Source organism: Aotus nancymaae, unplaced genomic scaffold, assembly GCF_030222135.1.
Source record: "Aotus nancymaae isolate 86718 unplaced genomic scaffold, 86718_ANA_hifiasm-v0.15.2.pri h1tg000059l, whole genome shotgun sequence".
In the NCBI taxonomy this organism is placed as follows: Eukaryota; Metazoa; Chordata; class Mammalia; order Primates; family Aotidae; genus Aotus; species Aotus nancymaae.
In genome coordinates, this window is record NW_026988473.1 from 4,406,645 (window position 1) to 4,432,050 (window position 25,406).

The 25,406-nt window shown below is 56.9% G+C and overlaps 1 protein-coding gene across 2 annotated transcripts; it reads right to left on the reverse strand.

Annotated features, from left to right (window-relative positions):
* Window positions 1–1,064: 1,064 nt before the first annotated feature.
* Window positions 1,065–25,406, reverse strand: FRMD8 (FERM domain containing 8). Of its 2 annotated transcripts, none has more exons than XM_012462983.2 (11): window positions 25,313–25,406; window positions 24,963–25,047; window positions 22,921–23,088; window positions 18,030–18,131; window positions 17,606–17,664; window positions 17,308–17,474; window positions 13,950–14,171; window positions 11,447–11,570; window positions 10,524–10,667; window positions 5,693–5,897; window positions 1,065–2,076 (listed from the first exon to the last, which is right to left on the reverse strand). In XM_012462983.2, the coding sequence occupies exons 2-11, from the start codon at window positions 25,045–25,047 to the stop codon at window positions 1,958–1,960; spliced, it is 1,395 nt and encodes a 464-aa protein (XP_012318406.2). In that variant the 5' UTR covers window positions 25,313–25,406; the 3' UTR covers window positions 1,065–1,957. The 2 variants fall into 2 exon arrangements, 1 of the variants encoding a protein (XP_012318406.2); XR_001109019.2 differs by lacking the exon at window positions 1,065–2,076 and adding an exon at window positions 9,558–9,668 and having other exon boundaries at window positions 5,829–5,897.

Below are 25,406 nucleotides of genomic sequence, written 5' to 3' on the forward strand. Positions count from 1 at the left end.
GTGGCTCACGCCTGTAATCTCAGCACTTTGGGAGGCCGAGGCGGGCAGATCACGAGATCAGGAGTCTGAGACCAGCCTGACCAACATGGAGAAACCCCGTCTCTACTAAAAATACAAAAAAATTAGCCAGCCATGGTGGTGCGCGCCTGTAATCGCAGCTACCTGGGAAGCTGAGGCAGGAGAACTGCTTGAACCCGGGAAGCGGAGGTTGCAGTGAGCTGAGATTGTCCCACTGCACTCCATCCTGGGCGACAGAGAGAGAGAGACTCCATCTCAGGGAAAAAAAAAAAAAATTCACCTGGAATCCAAACAGTGGGGCTGAGACGACCTGAGCTGGAGCTGCAGAATAGGCGGGCGGGCTGCTCGGTGGGGCCGAGCGACTCCAGGAGGGGACATGAGAGGTGGCAGCTGACATCACCCTGTGGCCAGGACATTCCAAAAGCCTGGGGTCCCTTCCCAGGCCTCTTCTTTCTGCCTATTATTTTAACAAAGTCCCAGATGCCAGAAGGCAAGCCCACCCCAAAACACCTGGCACGTTCACAAGCTACCAACAGAGGGGGAGGTGAACGGGCTCTGATACTTGGAGTAGAGGCCAACCTTCCTCTCCCACGGTTTCCACCGGGAAGGGAAGACAAAGCAAAGCCCTGTGGTGCCCCAGGCCTGCCTCCTTCCTGTGGGAAGTCCCTGGAAGCACCTGTGAGACCCACACACCCACCTCGGAGGGTCCCAGGACTGGGAAAGCCCTCCTCTCAGGGGCTCCGCTGATCTGGGAAAAGACAGAGCCCCTGCTTCTGGGAGGGGAAGCTGGGACCAGAGAAGCAAAGCACCCACTTGAAAGCCACCTTTCCAAGCGTCCTCGAGAGAGAACAGACTGTCCTGTGTGGGGACACAAAGCGACATCACCAAAGGCTACCGAGGACGCTTAGAAAGGTGGCTTTGACATGGGTGCTTTGCTTCTCTGGTCCCAGCTTCCCCTCCCAGAAGCAGGGCCTGCCTTTTCCCAGATGAGCAGAGCCCAAGAGGAGGGCTTTCCCAGCCCTGGGACCCTCTGAGGTGCACTGGCGCGTGCACCGGCACATGCACCAGCCCCCAGAGGAACCCACAGCACCGCCTGGGAAGGAGCGCCGCAGCCCTGAGGTTACCCAGGGCGTTTCCTGGAGTTGCCCCAGCATTCACAGACTTCATGGCACCAAAGCAGATGAACAAAGACCAGACTAAAACCTAAACCCAGACATGGGAGGAGAGGGCAGGTCCGGTCACTCCCCTGGGGGAGCTGCTTGGGCTCCAGGAGTGCCCACCAGGGGATTTTCAGAAGTTTTTCACAGAGTGTGAGTGTGGGTCTGGGGGCCAAAGAGATCAAGACAGCCACCTCCCAGCAGTGACATCACCAGACGTTATCAAAAAGGCATGTTTCTTCCGGTCAGTGTCTTATGCCTGCAAGGGAGACCAGAGTGAGGGGCACAAGACCCCAGGTAGGGTTCTGCCTGGCTCCCTCCACTCCTGATTCAACCAGGGAGGCCCCTCCTGCCCTCCTCAGAGTGGCAGCCCAGCCTGGCAGTGGGGTGTGGAGAACCAGCAGGAGGAAGGTGGGGATGTGGTCACCCAAGTCTGGGGAAGGGGCCAAAGGCACACACTGGACCTTCAGGTCCAAAGCCTCAATCCTTGGTTCTCTGCCACTGGAGCTGCCACTGCACACTTCAGAATAGGGGACACTTGAAGTGGGCACAAAGGCATGTCTCTGGGCAAGAGTGGCAGCTGGAGTCTGATTGGATGGTCCTGAGATAGTGGGGGCCAGAAGTCACTTTTCTGTGGTCTGAGGAATCTGCAGACCCTGAGTGCCAAGGCAGCCCTCCCATGTGTGTGACCCATGAGACTGCTGCGCCAGCCCCTGCCCCTCAGAATGACAGTGCCGGGCCAGGGCCCCCAGGTGCCCTCCCTCCTGCCCGGCGCAGTGTCCTCAGCCCTGCTCCAGGTTGTCACCAGTCTGCACCACAGTGTAGCTCCCCTGGCCCAAGGACAGCTGCCGGCTGAAGAAGGACGTGGTGCGCTTCGGCTTCACTCGCCTAATCCCCTTGCCTGCGAGGGAATGGGAAGGCACACTCAGCAGAGGCCGGCCCCGCGTGAGGGGGCCTAGGCCCAGGAAGCCGGGTTCTGGCTGCATCCCGACAGCTCCTTCAGGAGCCTGGTCACGTGAGCTCCTCGTGTGAGCCTCACCCCCCCTCAGCATGCTGCTGTATACCCGACCAGTGCCCCTAATGCTGCCAACCTAAGGCCATCACAAACAAGGGATGTCCTGTCATAGCCAAGAGAAGCCTGGGGAGACATGACAACTAAATGCAGTGTGGGGTCTTGCTGGGATCCTGGCACAGAAGGACATCGGGAACTATGGAAATCGGAATAAGGAAGGCACTTTGGCCAATGATAGCACTACTGGGTCGCTAATTAAAACAAAAATACCATATTGCTGTAACATGTTAGTGGTCTTTTGTTTGTTTGTTTGTTTGTTTTGAGACGGAGTCTTGCTTAGTTGCCCAGGCTGCATGCAATGGTGTGATCTAGGCTCACTGCAACCTCCGCCTCCCGGGTTCAAGCGATTCAAGCCTCAGCCTCCGGAGTAGCTGGGACTACAGGTGCGCACCACCACAACCAGCTAATTTTGTATTTTCATCATATTGGCCGGGCTGATCTCAAACTCCTGACCTTGTGATCCACCTGCCTCAGCCTCCCAAAGTGCTGGGATTACAGGTATGAGCCACTGCACCCAGCCTTTGTTCTTTTTTTGAGACAGGCTCTGTTGCTTAGGCTGGAGTGCAGTGTTGCAATCATGGCTCACTGCAGCCTTCCCTCCTAATCCCAAGTGATCCTCCCACCTCAGCATCCCAGTGGTTGGGACTACAGGTGTGAGCCATGGGTAATTTTTTTAGTTGAGTAAAGACAAGGTTTTGCTTGATTGTCCAGGTTGGTCTTGAACTCCTAGGGTCAAGTGAGCCTCCCACCTCAGTCTCTCAAAGTACTGAGATTCCTACAGGTGTGAGCCACTGTGCCTGGCCAAGACATCATCATCATCATCATCATTATTATTATTATTATTATTATTATTATTTGAGACAGGGTCTCACTCTGTCATCCAGGCTGGACTGCAGTTGTGTGATCATAACTCACTGAAGGCTTGACCTTCTGGGCTCAGGTGATCCTCCCATCTCAGCCTTCCAACTAGGTGGGCGTGCACTTCAGGTGTGTACCTCCATGGCCTGCTAATCTTTTAAATAGAGATGGGGTCTTGCTACGTTACACCCAGAGAAGTGCGATGTTGCACAGGCTGGTCTTGGACTCCTGGACTCAAGCACACTCTGCCTGCCTCAGCCTCCCAAAGTGCTGGAATTATGGCCATCACACCTGGCCAAAATGTTAATTTTAAAAAGTCAAGCAACAGAAGAAAAATTGGCAAAAGAAATCATCAGTAATTCAGGAAGGAAATCTAAATATGATCAAGCACATAAAAATTTCCAATCGGGCCAGGCGCGGTGGCTCACGCCTGTAATCCCAGCACTTTGGGAGGCCGAGGCGGGTGGATCATGAGGTCAAGAGATCGAGACCATCCTGGTCAACATGGTGAAACCCCGTCTCTACTAAAAATACAAAAAATTAGCTGGGCATGGTGGCGCATGCCTGTAATCCCAGCTACTCGGGAGGCTGAGGCAGGAGAATTGCCTGAACCCCGGAGGCGGAGGTTGCGGTGAGCCGAGATCGCGCCATTGCACTCCAGCCTGGGTAACAAGAGCGAAACTCCGTATCAAAAAAAAAAAAAAAAAAAAAAAATTTCCAATCTTGGCTGGGTGCGGTGGCTCACGCCTGTAATCCCAGCACTTTGGGAGGCCAAGGTGGGTGGATCACCTGAGGTCAGGAGTTCAAGACCAGCCTGACCAACAGGCAGGAGAATCGCTTGAACCTAGTAGGCAGAGGTTTCAGTGAGCCAAGATCGCGCCACTGCACTCCAGCCTGGGCAACAAGAGCAAAACTCTGTCTCAAAACAAGAAAACAAACAAACAAAAAAAATTGCAATCTCACTGTGTTCAAACACCAGCTCTGGTTTGGAATGATTACACCCATTGTGGGTAAGGGCATGGGAGGCAGATGCCATCTTCTCTGCTGGGAAGGGTACACCCAGGCACAACCTTTCTGAAAGCCTCTTCAAAATCAGCACCTTCGCTGGGTGCAGTGCTCACATCTGTAATCCCAGCACTTAGGGAGGCCGAGGTAGGAGGATTATTTGAGGAGTTCAAGACCTGGCAACGTAGTGAGATGCTGTCTCTACAAAAAATTTAAAAATTAGCCGGGAGTGGTGGCTTATGCCTGTAGTCCCACCTACTCGGGAGACTGTGGAAGGAGGATTGCTAGAGCAGCCGCAGCGAGCCATGACTAGGCCACTGCACTCCAGCCTGGGCACCAGAGTGTAAAACCCTGTTTGTTTTGTTTTTTTTTGAGACAGAGTTTTGCTCTTGTTGCCCAGGCTGGAGTGTAATGGCACGATCTTTGCTCACTAAAACCTCTGCTTCCCGGGTTCATCCTGCCTCAGCCTCCTGAGTAGCTGGGATTACAGGCATGTCCCACCATGCCCGGCTAATTTTGTATTTTAAGTAGAGATGGGGTTTCTTCATGTTGGTCAGGCTGGTCTCAAACTCCTAACCTCAGGTGATTCACCTGCCTTGGCCTCCCAAAGTGCTGGGATTACAGGCGTGAGCCACCATGCCTGGCCCAGGGTATTTCTTTTTTAAAATAGGGTCTCATCATTGTCACCCAGGCTGGAGTGCAGTGGTGCAATCGTAGCTCACTGCAAACCTTCAACTCCCAGGCTCAAGAGATACTCCTGCCTTATCAGCCTCCCAAGTAGGTAAGACTACAGGCAAATGTCACCACATTCAGCTAATTTTAAGTATATTTTGTAAAGACCTGGTCTCACTATGTTGTCCAGGCTGGTCTTGAACTCCTGGCTTAAGCGATCCTCTTTGTCTTGGCCTCCCAAAGTGCTGGGATTACAGGTGTGAGCCACTGCACCTGGCCTATGTACTGCATTTTTACCAGCTGCACTGAACGCCCCAGGATGTGGTCACAGCAGTGATTTACCCAATATTTTATTTTTTTATTTTTTTGAGATGGAGTCTTGCTCCGTCTCCCAGGCTGGAGTGCAATGAGGCGATCTTGGTTCACTGCAACCTCTGCCTCTGGGTTCAAGCGATTCTTCTGCCTCAGCCTCCCAAGTAGCTTGGATCACCTGCCACATGCTTGGCTAATTTTTTTGTGTTTTTAGTAGAGACGAGGTTTTACCATGTTGGCCAGCTTGGTCTTGAACTCCTGACCTCAGGTGATCCTCCCAGCCTCCCAAAGTGCTGGGATTACAGGCATGAGCCAGTGTGCCCAGCCTACCCAACACTTTAATAAACAGATGGTGAGTAGTTTCCAGGATCACATTCTGGACAATGCTGCAGAATGCATCTGTGATGCAGCAGTGAGAAGGGACAGAAAGGGCACTACAGCCAAGGCCTGGGCTCACCCTGCTCTGAGCCGGTCCTGAGAGGGAGGCCAGCTCACACTGGGTGTGGAGCTGCTCTGCAATGCCCTGCCCTCAGGAACTCCCTGGCCTGTGCGTGTATGGTTGTGATTGTGTGTGCACATGCACAGAAGGGCAGCTCACCATCCTCCACGTAGTCGATGGTGGAGAGATGCTGGATCCGGCTACACACCACGCTGCCCTGCCTCCGCAGCCTGGGGCGCTGAACAGGAGCCGGCGAGGAGCTGGGGTCCAAGGGCGGGCCAGTCGCACTGTCCTGGGGGCCTGCGGGCTCTGCGGCCTGGCTCAGTTCGATGCAGTACTCAATGAGGCTGCTCATCAGTTCGGCCTGGGGAAGAGGGGCCGGTGTGAGGCCTGGCCAGGCCCCACTTCCATGGCTGCTGCTGAGCCTGAAATGAGCTCTGCTCTCTGGTGGGGGAGGCAGGCGAGGGGACACATACCACTCAGGAGGGAGGGAGGGGGGAGACAGGCGAGGTGTCCCGCTTGGGTGACTGTGAAAGTGAGTCCTGGTGGATGAGGGGTCCCTAGGTCTGAGAGGTCGAGTGGGAAAGAACATACTAGTTAGAAGGCACAGCCCAGGAAGGCTGACTCCATGGGCAGAATCAGGTGGGGAGCAGGGGGAAGGAAGCCTGGCGCTGCAGAGAGGACAAACGGGGAGGAAGCAGGGCAAAAAGGAGGTGGTGCTCGCTGGGAGGAAAACCTGCAGCCAGGAGGAAGGGGTGCAATGTCACTGTCACTAGGGCAGGGGCAGGCAGCTCCCCGCCAGCACATTCTTCAAAAGTGACTCCTGTTCAACAGGTGTGAAGCATGAGGCACACTGACAGTGGCCAGGTGCCAGCAGGTACAGCTGGGCACCAAGGACAGGGCCCTCAGGGTCTGAGGGAGTCTGAGGGAGTCGCAGACAGAGGGTGTCAAGAGAGTGGCGCCCCTGAGTCAGGACACAGGTATTTCCTGAGTGCCTCCCACGTGCCAGGCACTGCTGCAGGCCTGGGATAAGCTGAGGCCACTCAGACAAGAATGCCCACCTGTACTCCTGACTCGTGGGGCTGGGTCAGGCACTGGGAGTGGCCCTGTGGAGAGTGGCCGGGCTCCTGCCTTTCCACGGGGCAGCTACAACCCCTCTGGGGGAGCGGGAGGCACTGCTGCCTGCCCCAGAAGGAAGAGCAGAGGCCTGGTGGGCTCTCCACCCTCCCTGCCCCCGAAGCTCAGTCCACCTGCCCTCCTCTGCTCACCAACTGGACGCCACCAGCCAAAGGGCAGTGGGCTGGCGAGGGCACAGCAGCCAGTGGGTGGGGACAGAGAGCCCCAAGCTGCAACCATAACAGGGAAGCCCTCTAAGTTGCCTAGAACAAAAACTCCTGCACAGCAAGATGCCTCTGAGGCTGAGGGAGCTCGCCGTCAAAACGCAGCCAAAAGAGGAAGCTGGCCGGGCGCGGTGGCTCACGCCTGTAATCCCAGCACTTTGGGAGGCCGAGGCGGGTGGATCACGAGGTCAAGAGATCGAGACCAAGCCGGGCGCGGTGGCTCACACCTGTAATCCCAGCACTTTGGGAGGCCGAGGCAGGTGGATCACGAGGTCAAGAGATCGAGACTAAGCCGGGCGCGGTGGCTCATGCCTGTAATCCCAGCACTTTGGGAGGTTGAGGCAGGTGGATCGAGGTCAAGAGATCGAGACCAAACCGGGCACGGTGGCTCACGCCTGTAATCCCAGCACTTTGGGAGGCCGAGGCGGGTGGATCACGAGGTCAAGAGATCGAGACCATCCTGGCCAACATGGTGAAACCCCGTCTCTATTAAAAATACAAAAAATTAGCTGGGCATGGTGGCGCGAGCCTGTAATCCCAGCTACTCAGGAGGCTGAGGCAGGAGAATTGCTTGAACCCAGGAGGCGGAGGTTGCGGTGAGCCGAGATCGCGCCATTGCACTCCAGCCTGGGTAACAAGAGCGAAACTCTGTCTCAAAAAAAAAAAAAAAAAAAAAAAAAAAAAAGAGGAAGCTCTGCCGAACATCGGTCTGAGATTAAACTCAGCAAGCCAGGGTCAAAAAGGAGCCTCCTCAACCTGATGAAGCGCATCTCGGAAGAATCCACAACTGAATCACACTCATTCAGTGAAAGACAACGTTCTCTCTCAGGCCAGGGGTGTTAGGGGTGTCTGCTCACATGTATCCATCCTACGCTGCAGGTCAGAAGTACTGTCAGGCAAGGCGAGCAAGAGGCACATGGATTGGAAAGTGAGACCCAGCTCACAGACCACTCACAGACCACAGGACTGTCCACATAGAAAGTCCCAGGCCAGGCCGGGCACCATGGCTCATGCCTGTAATCTCAGCACTTTGAGAGGCCGAGGCAGGTGAATCACCTGAGGTGAGGAGTTCTAGACCAGCCTGGCCAACATGGTGAAACCCCGACTCTACTAGAACTACAAAAATTAGCTGGGCGTGGTTGCAGGCGCCTTTAATCCCAGCTCCTGAGTGGAGGCTGAGGCGAGAGACTTGCTTGAACCTGGGAGGTGGAGGATGCAGTAAGCTGAGATCGCGCCATTGTACTCCAGCCTGAGTGACAGAGCGATACTCTATCTCCAGAAAAAAAAAACAAAAGAAAAAAGTCCCAGGCAGGCACAGGGCTCATGCCTGTAATCCCAGCATTTTGGGAGGCCAAGGTGGGAGAATCACTGGAGCCCAGGAGTTCCAGATTAGCATGGGCAACATAGTGAGACCTTGTCAAATCAAAAAATGAATGACATCAACTGAAATGAAATGAAATCAAATTAGCCCGGCATGGTGGTCCTCTTGTGGCTCGGGAGAATCATTTGAGCCCAGGAGGTCAAAGATGCAGTGAGGTGTGACTGCACCACTACACTCCAGCCTGTGTGACAGAGCGAGACTCTGTTTCATAAAAAACAAACAATTGTATTTCTGTATAAGGAAATATCAATTGGAAATTGAAATTAAAAACAGTCCCATTTATAGTAACACCAAAAGAAAAAAAGAAACAGGGATAAATCTTAACAAAAGATGCACAAGCTTTGTATGCTGAAAACTAAAATGTTAATGAAAGAAATAAAAGACCAATAAATGGAGATATAGAAATAAATGGATTGGAAGACTTAAGCAGTCAATTACCTCCAAAGTAATCAATGCAATCTCAATAAAAATCCTAGGCAGCCTTGTTTTTGGGGGTAGGAGTGGGGGAGTGTGTTGGAAATCAATCTGATTCTAACACTTCCATGGAAATGCAAAGGGACTGGAATAGCTGAAACAATTTTGAAAAGAACAAGTTCTGGACATCACACACCTGATTGCAAGACGTATTATAAAGGTTCAAAAATCAATATATAGGGTGATTATTAGTCAAAGACACACACAGGTCAATGGTTTAGAAGAGAGAATCCAGAAACAGACCCACACATGCACAGCCAATTGATTCTCAACAAAGATATCAGGGCAATTCAATGTCTTTTTTTTTGAGACAGTTTCACTCTGTTGCCCAGGCTGGAGTGCAGTGGTGCCATCCTGGCTCACCACAATCTCCGCCTCCTGGGTTCAAGTGATTCTCGTGCCTCAGTCTCCCAAGTAGTAGCTGGGATTACAGACATGTGCCACCACACCCAGTCAATTTTTTGTATTTTTAGTAGAGACAGGGTTTTGCCATGTTGGCCAGGCTGGTCTTGAATTCCTGGCCTAAAGAGATCTGCCCACCTTGGCTTCCCAAAGTGCTGGGATTACAGGCATGATCCACTGTGCCCAGCCAATTCAATGCCTTTTCTTTTTTCTGAGATGGAGTCTTGCACTGTTGCCCGGGCTGGAGTGCAATGGCATGATCTTGGCTCACTGCAACCTCCGACTCCCAGGTTCAAGTGATTCTCCTGCCTCAGCCTCCCAAGTAGCTGGGATTACAGGCACCTGCCACCACGTCTGGCTAATTTTTTGTATTTTTAGTAGAGACGGGGTTTCACTATGTTGGCCAGGCTGGTCTTGAACTCCTCACCTCGTGATCCGCCTGCCTTGGTCTCCCAAAGTGCTGGGATTACAGGCGTGAGCCACCACGCCCAGCCAGCTCGATGTCTTTTCAACAAATGACACCAAAACAATGGAGTATCTGTAAACAGGAACATGAGCATTGACCTGTATATCACACCTGATGTAAAATATCGACTTGGGATGGCTGGTAGGTTTAAATTTATACAACTTCTACAAGAGAACATGAGAAAACCTTTGTGGTCATGGGATAGGCAAAATTTCTTAGAAAACAAAAAGCATAAACCATAAAAGCCAAAATTGATAAACTGGATTTCATCAAAATTGAAAACACCTTTCCAGTGGCTGGTCGCAGTGGCACAGGGGTGGGGCCTGGCTGTGAAGAGGGGCGAAGTGGGGAGGGGCACCAAAAGGAAGGCAGAGCCGTGTGGGGATGAAGGGTCCAGAGACCCAAGGTGCAGGCAGGAGGGGGTGGCAACGGTCCTGAAACGGACCCGTGGCAGGGAGGGCTCTGATGTGACCCGAGTGGGAGAGGAAGCGGCAGGGGAGGGAGGCTGGGGTGGAGGAGGCGCTTGGTGCTGAGTAAAACGCGCTGAATGAAGGGGAAAATCACACACAGGCTTGGAGGAGCCCAATGCTTCCCGCCCACCGCAGGTGACTGTGAGCAGGGTCACAACAGCACCGGCCTTGGGGACAGGAGGTGAAGACGAAGGCTGGTCTCAAAGTGCTGGGCAAGCCCTCAACAAACAGCTGCCCGACCCCCCGCAGCTGCCATGCCACCGGCAGCTGTTCGTTGAGACCAGGCCTCCTGACCTCCCAGGGCGGTTCCAGGTCTGCAGGAGGCAGGCACCCCTTGTGCCCAGGCCGCCTTCATCCTCAGGCCCAAGGCAGCTTCTCACCTCCTTCCCCGCCAGCCTGGGACCCGGGGCAACAGGGCGCAGCCTCCCCACCCGTGTGCAGGCACCGCCCACGCTACCTGCTTGGAGTAGATCTTGAGGAGCTTGTTGACAGGCGTGCCCTCGCTTTCCCCATCGAACTCCAGCCACAAGATGGGCTCCTCCTCCTCGGGGGAGGTGTGGTCCCACGACAGCTCCTGGAAGCGCAGGCCCAGCAGGACATGCTGGCCAGCAGGAGACGCAGAGCCAGCCTTGACCTCTGGGCAGAGGCCTGCTCCCCGCACCATCCTACTCAGGCACCACCAGGAGGGGACACCTGGCTAGGGCGTGTGTCTCTCCAAGGCCAAGTGTACATTCTTTCGTGTGTTTCTCTAAGGAGAGGAGCCTCAGCTTTCATCAGAGCCTCCTGGGACTTCGGTCCAGGGAGGCTGAGATCCTCTCTTCCACGACAGTCCCACCAGCAGGCCAAGCTCCTGACAGCTGGGGAGGCACATCGGGAGGAGGGAAGGGGAGTCTCTTCTATGAGGTCGGGGGGTGGCATCTAGCTTGAGGCTGAGCTGGGCCCTGCCTCCCAGGGAATCTGCCCTATGGGGCTGGCTGCTGATGTGGCTCTGTACCCAGGGCTGGCCACCAAATGCATGGAGAAGAGGGCGTGGTCAGCCCAAGAGGGCCGCCCACTGCAGGGTCTTCTGGAGCACCAGGCCATTCTCTAGCTATTAGCCAGGCAGAGCAGTGGGCCCTGCTGCCCTCCTTCCACTCAGGGGTGGAAATCCCAGCTGCAGCCTCCCCTGCCCCGGCCACCCCACAGCCCAGCATGCTGGGCAAGAGGACCCAGGAACACCCTCAGGGGCTACAAGAACGTCCGAGGAGGCAAGGTCCCTCCCAGACAGTCCACCCATCTTGCCCCCAGGCCCCACAGGCCCCACAGGCCCAGGGAAACCAGCAAGGCTTGGGTCAGGACACCCCTCCCATCCTCTCCACCCCGGAGGAGCTGGGGCAGTACCTTCTCTCTGCTGTCGATGACGTGCACACCTTCCAGACTGATGGCCACAGAAACTGGCTTGCGCCCACCCCGGTGCAAAAAGCCTGGGGCCGGCTTGTCAACCTCGCCATGGAAGAAGGCACACCTGGGGAGGGGACTGGGGTCAGCCTCCAGCTGGCACCAGCAATGCTTAGGGAGGCTGCTCTAGGCCCCGACCTGGGCCCTGAGAAGCTTCTGCTGTGCAGTTTCTGCTGTTTGGTGACTGAAACCCATCACAGGGAAGGGAGAAACGGAAGTGGAGGGGAGGCTTTGTGGGGGAGGCAGCAGTTGAGCTGGTGGTGGCACGACTGGAGGGAGAAGGGCCTGATGGCACAGAGAAGGGCGAGTGCTACAGGTGGAGGGAAGCATGTGGCCCCAGGTGTGGGGCAAAGTCAGTCTTGTGTGCTTGGCACTTGGGCTGGGGCCCAGGGCTGCTGGAGGTGGCAGGAAAGCCTGCTGACCACTGTCCGGGACGGTGACCTTTCAGCAGCAGGGACCTCCTGGGAAGCATGAGGAGGTGAGGGGAGTGGCCCCCGGGGTCAAAACTGAGAAGAGCTGCCACCTGTCCCTCCTGCAGCCTCGCCCTCTTTCATCCCTCGGGCTCACCCTTGCCCTCGCCACCCACCGAGCCAGAGCCCAAGTTAAACCCACTCTCCCTATGCAGCGGGACAGGGCCGGAGACCAGCATGGGCCACCTTGAATTCCTGGGGCTGTCCCACTCCAGCATCCCCTGGAAGACTTCTGCCCCCCAGGCTCAGCTGATGGCCAGCTGTCGGATTTCATGGAGGAAACCGAAGCAGCCAGGAGAGGGCTGCCTGTTGGCTGCTGGATCACCGTTAGCACACGTGGGCTGTCACCCCCGCCCTGGGTCAAAACCACTACAAGTCCCGTTTCTTGACGCCATTTTACAGCAGGGCTGTGCTCACGCTTGCCCACCAGACTGGAGCCCGTCCATCGCCAGCTGCCAGGAGGACAAGCGGGACATGTGCTTGGAGCTGCTGCAGTGGGGCCCTCCTCACCCAGCCCACACTCGCCTCCCAGCGTCTCTCCAGGCTTCAAGTGCCTTCCATATGCATAGGAGTCACCAAATACGAGCTCCAGTTCAGACTGCACTAGAGACTAGATGCCCACTCGAAGTCGCCATGGGGCGTCTAACAAGCATCTCAAAATCAACGTGTCCAAAGCAAGCTCCCAGCCGGGCATAGTGGCTCCCACCTATAATCCTAGTGCTGTGGGAGGCCGAGGCGGGAGGGTCACTTGAGCCCAGGAGTTCCAGACCAGCCTGGCCAACAGGCAAAACCCCATCTCTACAAAAAGATACAAAAATTAGCCAGGTGTGTCCAGGTGTGGTGGCTCACGCCTGTAATCCCAGCACTTTGGGAGGCCAACGCAGGCGGATTACCTGAGGTTAGGAGTTCGAGACCAGCCTGGCCAACATGGTGAAACCCTGTCTCTACTAAAAATACAAAAATTAGCCAGGAATGGTGGTGCATGCCTGTAGTCCCAGCTACCTGGGAGGCTGAGGCAGGAGAATTGCTTGAACCTGGGAGGCAGAGGTTGCAGTGAGCTGAGATCATGCCACTGCCCTCCAGCCTGGTCAATAAGAGTGAAACTCTGTCTCAAAAAAAAAAAAAAAATTAGTCAGGCATGGTGGTGCACGCCTGTGGTCCCAGCTACTCAGGAGGCTTACTTGAGAGGCTTACTTGAGCCCAGGAGGTCGAGCCTGCAGTGAGTTACGACTGTGCCACTGCATTGCAGCCTGGGTGACAGAGTGAGACCCCGTCTTGAAACAAAAACAAAAAACAGAATTCCTAAACTTGCCCTCACCGACCCACAGCACCGCCCAGCTCAGTCGATGGTGACGCCATCTGCCAGGTGCTCAGCCAAGTCCTCTCTGCCCCCTCCTTCACTTCGTCCACCGCACATTCATCTGGCAAATCCCGTCACTGCCCTCAGAATGTCCTGCATCTGACCATCTCACCTGTTCTGACCACAGGGCCCACACCACACCCCACCCTCTGGTCTCCCAGCTGCTGCCCGTGCCCACCAGCAGGCTCTCCTCAACCTCCGTATTCTTGTCGCTCTCCACTAGAATGTCAGCTTCACCAGGCAGGGGCATGGTGTCTTTGGCCCAGAGGGACCTCCAGTGCCCAGGGAGAGTGCGCGCAGTAGGTGCACAGAGCTATTTGTTAGATGCCAACTGCGTGACAGAGACAGCTGGCTGAAGGTGAGGTTGGCTGGGCCGGTAAGCAGGTGACTGCTGTGCCAGGGAGGAGAGAACCCATCCAAAGTGTCCCAGCCCCCAAGAGGAAGTGGAGGAGGGCAGGTGCCCAGCTTGAGTTGGAGGGGCCTGAGGTGCTTGTGACGAGACACCACTTCATGGGGACACAGCTCAGTGGGGGCAGGGGCGGCCTCACTGGCAGCTTTGCTAGAAAGCCCAGGGACAGTCTGCGGGGGTGGGGCGCCGCAGGGCTGTGGCTCTCACCCGTAGAAGGGCAGCTCGTGGCACTTGAGGAGGTAGGTGCGGTAGTGGGTGCCCAGGGTAGCCTCACACCCATTGTCGCTGCTGGTCTCCTGCACCTGGCGGTAGGCGTTCAGCAGGCCCTGCTCACCGGGCCCGGCCCTGGCCCCTCGGCCCCGGAGGGCAGCAAAGAGACCCTGGCCCCGCTTACAGAGGTGAGCGGGGAGGAAGGAGTCCAGCTTCTCCCTGTGGAGGAAGAAAGAGACAGGTGCTAGTGGCCCAGCCAGAGGGGCCAGGCTCATGGGGGAGGGCGGGGGAAGCAGGGTTGCCTGGAGGAAGCGGACACACAGCTACCTCCAAGTCAGAGGCTGGGTCAGGAGCCCAGGAGGGGAGACCCAGGCACCAGACAGAGGGGGTTCAGTTCCTGGCCCCTCTCTGAAGGGCAGACTCCATGGCCAGCCCGTCTACCTCTGCCACAAACAGCTGGACAGCCAGTGAGAGGCGCCTCCTGTCTTGAGCCCGCTTCCTCCACAGAGTGGGGGATGGTGACACCCCCACCTGTCCCAGGTGAGCTCTCCCGGTCCTAAAACATGACAAGCTCTCCAAGTGCAGGCCCAGGATGGTGATGGGGCTCCCTCTGCGGCCCCACCTGGGGCTATCCCTCTGTCCATCTGATCCAGGTCACCGTTTGAAGCCAGAGGCTCATCCTGCAGCTCCAGATGCCTGCACATCCAGCCAGGAAAAGGAACCCGGGCCCCACCTTCCCATACTTCCCACAAGTCCTGCCTCAGCCGGCAGCCACTGCACTGCAGCCCATCTGCACCAAGGGCCCCTGCAGGGCCTGGTCCTGTGTCCCAACCCTTCCTGCCTCCTGCCTGGTTGGCTACCATGTGCTCACCCAGGAAACTCACAGGAGTCAAAGGAACAGACGCAGGAGTCACCAGGCCCCTATTCACCCCCAGAAGGGAAGGAACCACCACGCTGAGCACCTGCAGTGCACCCAGCACTCCAGAGGACCCCCCCACCCCAACCTGTGAGGGCATACAGACACACAGGGCAGCCAGGCAAGTGAAGGAGGCCCAGAGACGGGCCCAGATCTGCAGCTCACAGCAGAGGCGAGAGGCTGAAGCCCCCATTTGCCTGGAATCAGACTGCAGCGGCAGCTTCAGAGCAACATCTGTCACCAACTCAGGAGAGGTGGGATTTCTGAACCAGTGGAACTTTTATAACCAAACTGGTGCAGGGGTCTTAACGCTCTCAATGCTTTTTTCTGCCAGAAAAAACGTGAAAACGCCAACCTACAACTAGCACAGGCTCACAAAAGAAGGGGCATCTCCCCCCTGCCACAAAGCAGGAGAGACGCTGGCATAACCGCAGCTAGTCCCGCGCCTCAGGCAATGGACCAGCCATTCAGATAAGCTGCGGGCGGACAGCTCAGTCCTTTCTTAAGACAGAGACACTCTCTCGCCCAGGCTGGAGTGCAGTGGCTCCTCTCTGAAGGGCAGACTCCGGGGCCAGCCTGTCTGCCTCTGCCATGAGCAACCGTGCAGCCAGTGAGCCGGTGAGAGGCGCCTCCTGTCCTGTACCTGCTTGGCTCACTGCAACCTCCCCCTCCCGGGTTCTCCTGCTTCAGCCTCCCAAACAGCTGGGATTACATGTGCATGCCACCACACCTAGCTACTTTTGTATTTTTAGTAGAGACAGGGTTTCACCATGTTGGCCAGACTGGTCTCGAACTCCTGACCTCAAGTGATCTGCCCCCTCAGCCCCGCAAAGTGCTGGGATTACAGGCCTGAGCCACTAGGCCCGGCCTAAGTGCTCAGTCTTTGAGGCCTCTGAGGCTCCATTTCCCTGTGTGTGAAACGAGGACACACATCTGTCCTCGAGCATAAGGACACCAGCCCGCGCCCAGCATGAGGTAAGTGTTGAACAGGCCTCACTGTAGTGTCTTTTTTACTGAAGAGGGGAGGGGTCCCTGCTGCGGTTTCTGAAGCATCAGACACCATGAGCTACCAGAGCAGAAGGGCCCAGGCAAGACACTTGCAGGCCCAAGGGGGCCATGAGGAGGGGTCTCTGGGGCTGTCCACCCGTCTCGGGGCCGCCGTGGGCATATGCCATCTAACCCCCCACATCCCTTTTTCTGGCAACACCTCCCACTTGTCATGTGGAAATCCGGCCTTCCCCACTCTCATCCAGGCTCATGAGGGACCCAGGGGAAGGTTGGATGGCAGCTGCTCAGTGGCCTGGCTGCTGACCATGTTCCCTTGGGTGGGCTGGGATCACGTTCCAGCCATCAGAGTGAGTTGAGGGCTGAGGTCAGGTAAGGGATGAGAGTCTGTGCCTTCCTGCCACACAACTGTGGCAGCCACCTGGCCACAAGGCAAGCGCCCACACAAGTGAGCTGACCCAGAGGACGCAGGGCTTGGTGAAGGAAGCGAGGGGGGTCTGAGAGCCTGGCCAGAGCCGCTGCACTGAGCTTGGCCCAGGGCACATCAACCACCCTGGATTTGTCTGTTACATGAGGTGACATGGTACCCTTGCATTCCAACAGTTTAAGCTGGTTCAGCTGTCACTTGCAAGAACAGACATGCCCAGCACAAGGGCCAGGACCCCACAGTCACCAGCCTTGGGCCAGCTCAGCTGGGAGCCCTCAGTCTTGACTGTGAACGTGGGGGTGGCCCCTGCCAGGCTCTAGCTGTCAGTGGAGGGTCCTCGTCTCCACATCTCTCTCCTGACACCCACATGTTGCAGGGTTAGGGTGCAGAGAGCCCTGGCTAGGGTCAGGCTGGGCTCAAGCCCACCTTCACTGGAATTCTTTCTAAACCTTGGGATAATCCTCTATGGAGGCCAGAGACCGGCCGGGGCTTCGGCAGGGCAGACTCAATCCTCACCACCCAAGGCCCTGCTAATTTACACAGCAGAGAGCTTGGTTTCTCGAGAGGGCTGGGAGGTGGACAGCCAGCGTGCGACTGCCTGGGGAGCATCCCAGGAATCTGGAACTGGACTGTTACTAATGACAAAGGGTCAGTGTCTGGTTGGTCCCTAGCTGTGACTCCAAAAGCCCAGCTCCCCTGACCTCGGCCGGAGGCTCCTGCCCAGGGCTGGTAAGGAAAAGGAGGCCGAGGGGAAGGTGGAGGTTGCAGTAAGCCGAGATTGTACCACTGAACTCCATCCTGGCATCAGAGTGAGACTCAGTCTCAAAAAAAAAAGGAGGCCGAGGGGCGGAGCAACTGCCTAGGGCCAGAGGAAGCATGTGGTGCTGAGGCCTCCTGACTCCAGGACCCTGCCCCCTGTCCCCTGCGAGACCTAAGACTGCCTGTAAGTTGGATTCCGAGGACAAACTCCCACCAGTGCCCCCGCCTCAGGTCACACAGGCCCTCACCTCAGGACGCAGGCGGCCGGCTGGCCAGGCTGGTAGGGCCCAAGCTGCACACGGCACACCAGGGCCCCCAGTGCCTCGCAGTCCTCCATGTCGCACGGGTACCGAGCGGCCAGCACGTTGCCCTTGGCCTCCTCGTAGAGCAGCCGCAGGACCTCTTCGTCGTGGATCTGCAGGCCGGTGTGGCAGGGAGAGCCGCTCAGCTGGGCTGGGGCAAGGTGTGAATGTCCAGGGGTCTAGGGACAGGGAAGTGGAGTGCGAGGGGCCGGGCCTGGTGGGGCCACCTGGGCTCCTGGCTCACCTGGAGCTCTCGCCGCTTTGGGAAGAACACGTTCCTTCGGAACTGCAGGAAAGGCTCATCTGGGGAGAGAGGCTGAGTCACTGCCAGGCCTCCCCATTCTGCTTAGCCCTCTCCTCTCCCCTGACTGGCCCTGGCCCCAGCCCCCAACGTCACCCACCATAGCTGAGAAAACCCGAGGGCTGTGCAGAGGGTCGCGTGCGCAGCTCATCCCAACGTGCCCCGGCGGCTCCCAGCCCACCCCTCAATGGGGCTTCTCTCAGGGACCCCTTCCTCCCCTGCCGGGGCGGCTGACGGAGGCTGGGGGAGATGCAGGCCCTTCCCCTCAGCAGGGCAGCTTCTTGCTGCAGGGCCCTGGCTGGGCTGGGAGCCAGAGCTGCAGACTCAGGGGTTCCCGAGGCAAGGACAGACAGGCAGCAGCACTGACCTGTGGCCACGTCGTCATCCGGGGCGCTGGTGAAACGCAGCAGCAGCTCCGGCCACTGGCGTCCCAGCTTGTAGGGCTGGTGCTTGGGCTTCAGCTGCACCTCTGCAGGATGAGAGGGGAAGTGGCCCATGCAGCCTCCCACCCTGCGGCTTCCACGCAGCAGCCTCCCACCATGCGGACTCCCACCACACAGCAGCCTCCCACCACGCAGACTCCCACCACGCAGCAGCCTCCCACGCAGTAGCCTCCCACCCTGTGGCTTCCTACCCCAAGGCCTCCCACCCTGAGGCCTCCCACCACGCAGCCTCCTACCACACAGCAACCTCCCATGCAGTAGCCTCCCACCACACGGCCACCCACCACACAGCAGCCTCCCACCACGCGGACTCCCACCACACAGCAGCCTCCCACCACGCGGACTCCCACCACACAGCAGCCTCCCACCACACAGCAGCCTCACACCCCGAGGCCTCCCACCACACAGCAGCCTCCCACCACGTGGCCTCCCACCATGTAGCTTCCAACCAGTCCAGCAGCTGCCTACCCACCCATCACACCGCCCATCAGCAACAGAATGATGACAGCTGTGACCAACAGTAACTGAGCAGGTGCCAAGGGTCCAGAGACATTTTGAGTGGCCTAGAGACATTTATTGCTGCAATAACCCTACCCCTCACTTCACCCATAGAGGAAATGAGCCTCAGAGAGGTCAAGTTGCTTGTCCATAGTCACACAGCAAGCGACGGGGGTCTGGCTCCAGGCAGAGCCAGCCACTAACTGTTCACTGAAGCCCCAGGGCAAGCTGAAGCTGGAGGCTGTGGCCAATGGAAGGTGCTAGGGCACAGAGGGACCTGTAGTGCCATCAGGAAGCAACACCTGAAATTGGCAACTGGGGCCCAGAGGCCCAAGGGGCTGCCTTGCCTTCCCCCTGGCAGAGCTTGGGCTTCCCCCTCGTGAGACCCTACCCAGACACCTCCAAGGAGCTCCAGCTGACCTTCCATCCTGCAAGCTCTGCACCTCTGTGGCCCACAGGCAATCCAGCTCCTGCCCGGCCCTCCCACCTCATCTCCTCTCTCACTGCCTCTCCAGCTGTGCTCCTGCCACCCTGGCCTTCTTAAATCTCTTGCACGTCCCCACCTTGCCTGTGCCAGGGCCTCTGCTCTTGCTGCTCCTTTTCCTGGACTCCTTTGTCCCAGATCTGTCCCGTGGCTGGCTGGCTCAGGTCTTAGTTCAGGGCCACCTTCCCTGGACCCCCTAACTAAGGCAGCTTCTCCTCAAAATTGTCCACCGCCCTAATGGCACCACATCTGCTTGCCTTCACAGGCTGATCGCCACCTGACTCTCTCTGCTGCTGCCACCCACAGGGGCTAAGGACTTGTCCACTGCTGCATCCCTGGGGTGTAGTGACCTCACTAGAGGTTGGCAGAATGACCAAGTGTACCCAGTCCAACCCCTCAAACTCCAGGCTGCCCCATACCACTACTGCTCTGGACCCAGGATCAATGCCTCAGGCCAGGAGGGACAAAGCCTTTCAGCTCACACACCAGCACCCACCAAAAAACAATGGCCAGGCTGGGCATGGTGGTTCACACCTGTAATCCCAGCACTTTGGGGGGCCAAGGCGGGTGGATCCTGAGGTCAGGAGTTCAAGATCAGCCTGGCCAACATGGTGAAACCCCATCTCTACTAAAAATACAAAAATTAGCCGGGTGTGGTGGGGGACGCCTGTAATTCCAGCTACTCGGGAGGCTGAGGCAGAGAATTGCTTGAATCCGGGAGGCGGAGGTTGGAATGAGCTGAGATTGTGCCACTGCATACTCCAGCCTGGGCGACAGAGTGAGGCTCCGTCTCAAAAACAAACAAACAAAAAACAACAACAAAAAACAATGGCTACCTGGGTCTCTGCCTTCGAGAGGTGTGAGGCCACTTCCAAGTTCATCCAGAGATGAATGGGATGTCTGTCGCTGGGGTGCAGAAGCCAGAGCTTGCTACAAGCCTCGAGAGCCCCCCCGATCCACGTCTCCCTGCTCCACGCTTCCGAGGTCCCCACTAATGGCTGATCGCCTCTCCTGCTGGCCTGAGGCCAGGGGTCCTCGTCTCTGCTCTTTGGGCCATCTGGGACTTCCACCTGGATCCTGATCTTAACCAAAAGAGCAGCCACAGCCTCCAAATGAGCGCCCTTGCCCACAGCCCTTACACTCACCCCTGCATCCAGTCTCTGCAGCCCTTTCTTGTCCCCTCATTTCTGGTCCAGATTTCCCAGAGGCTCCACAGCCCTCATTTGCAACCAGACCCTTGGCCCCACCCATCTGCCACCACTTCCAGTAGGGAAACACCATTTACCCCCAACAGTCGTCTCCCCACTCCCTCCAGAAAGGGCTCCATCAACTCCCCTCACTTGGCCACTGAGCCCCTCATGGAGTCCTCACACTCTGTCTGGGAAGGGTGTCAACTCGAAGGATGTCAGGGCTGAAGACATGGAGATCACCCACTTCATAGCGGAGAAACTGAAGCTCAGAAAGGCACAGTGACTGCCTGAGGCCACAAGGGGTTAGTGGCTAAACCAGGAACAGAGCTCTGCTTCCTGAACCTCCCTTCACGATACCTTAGGCTCTAAAGTTCCAGTGGTGGCCAGGCGCAGTGGCTTATGCCTGTAATCCCAGCACTTTGGGAGGCTGAGGTGGGTGGATCACTTAAGGTCAGGAGTTTGAGACCAGCCTGGCCAACACGATAAAACTCTGTCTCTACTAAAAATACAAAAATTAGCAGGGTGTGGGTTGGTTTGCTTGTAATCCTAGCTACTCAGGAGGCTGAGGCAGGAGAATTGCTTGAGCCCACAAGGCAGAGGTTGCAGTGAGCCAAGATCACATCAGTGCACTCCAACCTGGGCAACAGAGCAAGACTCTGTCTCAAAAAAATTAAAAATAAAATAAATCAATAAAATAAAGTTGTAACAGCGAGTTCTCTGGGGCGGGGACACCACCAGTATCTTCCCTCCTGTATTCCCAGCATCTAGAACGCCACTTGGCCTGAGAGAGGCTTTGTGTGTCCTTATGGAATTAGCGCAGTAACTGACTAGATGGGACCTCAGAATGCCCTGAAGACAAGGATGCCCGTCCTCCTGCCTACAGCCCAGCCCTGACCAGCCTTAACCACAAGCCCCAGCAGCTCAAAAGACTTCTGTCTTCAGAGCTCCAGCAGTCCCAGACTTCCAGATGGGGGCCTTCCTGCCTAAAGGCTGTTATCCAAATGGGACGGAAGGTCCCTGGAGCCCTGTTCCATGCAGAGTGACAATGGCATGGAGAAGGTCAGGCCCTGCCAAAACATCCGGCATGAAGGGCAGCTCCAGAAAATGTCACCCCTCCCTGCCCTTGCAGGGCACTCACTGCCCAGGGGCATCTGTCACCGCTTCACCCCATCAGGGGTAGGGGAGGCCAAGGGTTCTGGGGGGCCCAAGTCATAGCTCAAGTAGCCTTTCAGCCTCCCTGAATCCAGCCTGGGAACAGAGTGGGTGCTGACTTTGTGCTGGGGTCTTCTGCCACCCTCCTCCTGCACAGGCGACAAAGCAGCCCATTCACATTCATTCCAGCCTCCTTCAGGCCCTGGGGGAACAGGAATGTGGTGAGGAGGGATGGGGGCGGATGAGGTGCGAGAGGCGAGAGGCGAGGCGGCAGGCTGCCCCGCAGGCTCTGGGAGCTTCCAGAGGCAGGGCAGGGGCCAAGGCAGCAGAACTGCACCCCAGCAGTCAGACAAAAACCAAGGGGCCCACAGTCCTGACCTGCAGCCCGGAGGTGAAGGAGAGGTGGCCGAGGAGCCAAGGCAGCAGGAAGAGGGTGGGCAAGAGCCTCCCAGCAGCAGCTGAGCAGGAAGCTCCCATTGGCAGGGGGGAGGACGTGGAGGGAAGGATGAGGGTAGGGGACGAGGTGGCCAAATGCTCCTTCTCCCCCCACCAGCAGCCTCAGGAGAAGTAACTGCTGGAGGCCCCTTGGGCCTGACCCAGGCTGTCCTATGCACTTCCTCAATAGGACCGGTTACCCACTTCTTGCCTGCATTCCTCTACAACGAAGAGAATGTGTAAGCTAAGAAAACACACCGGCCACCGCACCAATTTACTAACTAACAACCTGGGGCAGCCTCTGCCTCGGCCCCTCCGGTGCGAACCAGCAGACTTAGAGACCCTGTTCACCAAGGGACCCCGGGCTGAGGGTCTAGAGAGCCACCGCCCCCAAGTCCCTCCGTCTTGCAATCTCAGTCTGAAAGGGCAGGATGTGGGTGGTCACGAGGCCGGCCAGGCAAGTCACGTCCCTACTCTTCCCACCCTCCCCACCCTCACTAAGAGTCTCAGGGTCAGAGGGGCCTGCTTCCTGTGCTGTGTTCCCTCTCCTCCCTGTCTCCAAGGAACAGGAACAGTTTGAAGAGGCTGGCCAGGAAGCACTCAGGCCTGGGTCTGTCTTGCTCCTACCACGCAGTGGTCTCACCACCCCAACCTCAACTTGCTCATCTGCAAGACTGGCCTGGGCCTGAGGATAAGGTGAAATCATGGTTCCCAAACGCCACCCAAGTTGTGTCAAAGGTTATGCTCAGCAGACAAGGCCCCCTTCCTCCTGCAGTACTGTTCCCTGACAACCCAGCTCCAGCATGACCAGGCGGGGCAGACTTGGCCATTCCTCCACCACAAGCAGAAAGAGAGACAGCAGGGGCAAGAGCGGGGCCAGGAGCGGGGGCCTTCTCAGGGCTCTAGGTGCTCAGATGGGTGGACAGCTTAGGACAGACCCAAGTCCCACCATCCCCCATGAGCAGTGGCCAGCAGCTCTGAACGCCACCCCCTCCCTCTGGTACTGGTCAGTGCCCTTCCCACCCTCCAGCCTGGCCTCTGCATGCCAAGCCTTACCCAGCAGAGGGGAGACCAGCCAGAGTGCGAAGACATCCAGGGCAATGTCTGGGAGCTGCAGGACCTCACGGACGGCGCGGTGCAGCTCATGGGCGCTGAGCGAGGGCAGGTTCTCCACAGCCAGGGGCACCACCGTGTCATCCGCCAGGTATACCAGCACATCAGCCACTGTGATGGAGGGGCAGGCTCAGCTGAGGCCTCTGCCTGGCACAGCCAGGCCCACCAGGTACCCTCCACCACCCACTGAGGCTGGAGCCCCCACCCTACACCCCTTGGGGGTGACCAGGGCTATACTTCTGCAGCAGAGTCCATGCCAGAGGCAGAGCCCTAGAAGCCCCCAAAGACCCTATCATGAATGCTATTAGTGCTTGCTTGAGACCCTCAAACCACCCAGAAACCCAGTAACGCCTGCCAGGAGACCTGCCACCCCCAATTCCCCAAGATTCAAATTAAGCCTGGCCATTGCAACCCGCCCCTCACCACCATAGCAGCCCCAAGGATTCAGCTGTGTTTCTGCCCTGAGCAAGAACAGGTGTGAAACGACGGCACAGAGGGGCTGAACCCACCCTGAGGCTGTTGTGGTTAGTCTCGGGCTGGCAGGAGTGAGAGCTGGCAACCCATGCTGTCCTGAGGCAAGTCTCTCTCTGGCTCAGGCTAAGATGGGAACAGAAGATTCCTTAGGTCACCTAGGTTAAAGCAGGTTCCAAGTCTCAGCTTCCTTAGGACTCTTTAAGCCTCAGGAGTCAATATTGGGTCTTTCAGGTCAGCCTGAAGCAGGTTAGGGAAGAACAACTCAAATAGCTGAGAGTTCTCTTGGGACAACTGTGGGACTCCAGAGCCAGAGTCACTTAGAAGAGCAACCAGATTCAAATCCCCATCCCTGGGACCGCAGGCATGGTGAAGGAACACCGAGCTTTGGGGCCAACATACTCGGGTTCCCATCCTTGCCGGGTCGCTGGTCAACTTCAGCAAGTCAATTTAAGTGTCAGGCTGGGCACGGGGGCAAGCCTGTAATCCCAGCACTTTGGGAGGCCAAGGCGAGTGGATCACGAGGTCAGGAGTTCGAGACCAGCCTGACCAACATGGTGAAACCCAGTCTCTACTAAAAATACAAAAAATTAGCTGGGTGTGGTGGCAGGCACCTGTAATCCCAGCTACTCGGGAGGCTGATGCAGGAGAATTGCTTGAATCCAGGAAGTGGAGGTTGCAGTGAGCCGAGATCGCACCACTGCACTTCAGCCTGAGCAACAGAGCAAGATTGTCTCAAAAAAAAAGAAAGAAAGAAGAAAGTGTCAGTTGTCTCATCTGTAAAAGTAGAGCTAATAACACCTCCGAGAGTGTGTGGAAGGGAAGGGTGCGGTTTCTCATCAACAGAAGGGAAGGTGCTTCTTGGACCCCAAGTCTGTTAAGCCCCAGCAGCTACTCTCAGAGATCAAAAAATCATTTCCAGGAGGCTCAGGTCCAGATCCACTTCTCAGGTGAGGAGAACTGAGTCACAGAAAGCTGCAGTACGTGTGGTCACTTGGAGAGCTTCCGTAGTCTGGGACTTAGTCTCCCTAGGGCCCAATTTCCTCCCTAGCAAATGAAGATCATGATCCTTGTTTTCAAAAGGCTGTTTGGGAGAAAGAAATGACACAAAGAAAGTGAACATGTCACTTTTCTTTTTTGTGTCACTATGTTGCCTAGGCTGGTCTCAAACTCCTGGGCTCATGCGGTCTGCCCACCTTGGCCTCCCAAAGTTCTGGGATTACAGGTGTGAACCACGGCATTAGCCTTCACTTTTCATTCACATGATCTCATTTGAATTTCAAGGCTATGATAAACAAGCCCATTTTACAAATGAGTGTGATTCAAGAGGACCCAACCTGGCCAGTAAACTAATGACAGAACCTCTGACATCTGTGAGTTTTCCACATCTGAATGTACCTTATCATTTCTTAGTTGATACATAAATCATCTTTAACGAAAAAGAAGCCAGGGCCACTTCTCCAGGGCTGGGGTCCCAGGAGGGTGTGGAAGAGAGGAGAGGGGGCGGGACCCACCTCGGGCTCCCACGGAGGACACGCTGCTTCGGTGGGACCGCTCAGCGGGGCCGGGCTGCCCAGCACTGCCTTCCGTCCCGTCCATCTGCAAAGGCAAAGAGAAATAGCAGTTACTGGGAGCGAGGGAACGGGGGTTGGAGGTCTCCTCAAGCTCTCATAGAGGACGGGAAGGGGTCCCCGAGCTGGGTCTGCAAGGTTGAGCAGCGCTGCCTGGAGGAGACAAGAGTGTAGCCCTGGCGCTGGTCGGGGGGGCTGCGACGGTCAAGGGGGTGGACTGGGATGCCCAGGAAGGGCAAGGCGCACCCCCAGCCGGGGGCGTAGGCCCGGGCCAGACGTCGCCGCGCTCTCACCTCGCAGAAACGCAGAGCCTGCCACCTGAGAGGCCAGGTTCCTGCCTGGACTCCGGCCCTGAATCCAAGCCCGCCACCGGCCGCACTCGGGAAA

Coding starts and splice junctions, on each gene's coding strand:
- FRMD8 (XM_012462983.2), bottom strand. CDS start 25,047: ATGGACGGGACGGAAGGCAGTGCTGGGCAGCCCGGCCCCGCTGAGCGG. Junction 17,665..18,029: donor GGATGACGACGTGGCCACAG/GTCAGTGCTGCT, acceptor CTCTCTCCCCAG/ATGAGCCTTTCCTGCAGTTC. Junction 14,172..17,307: donor CCGGCCGCCTGCGTCCTGAG/GTGAGGGCCTGT, acceptor CTTCCTCCACAG/GGAGAAGCTGGACTCCTTCC.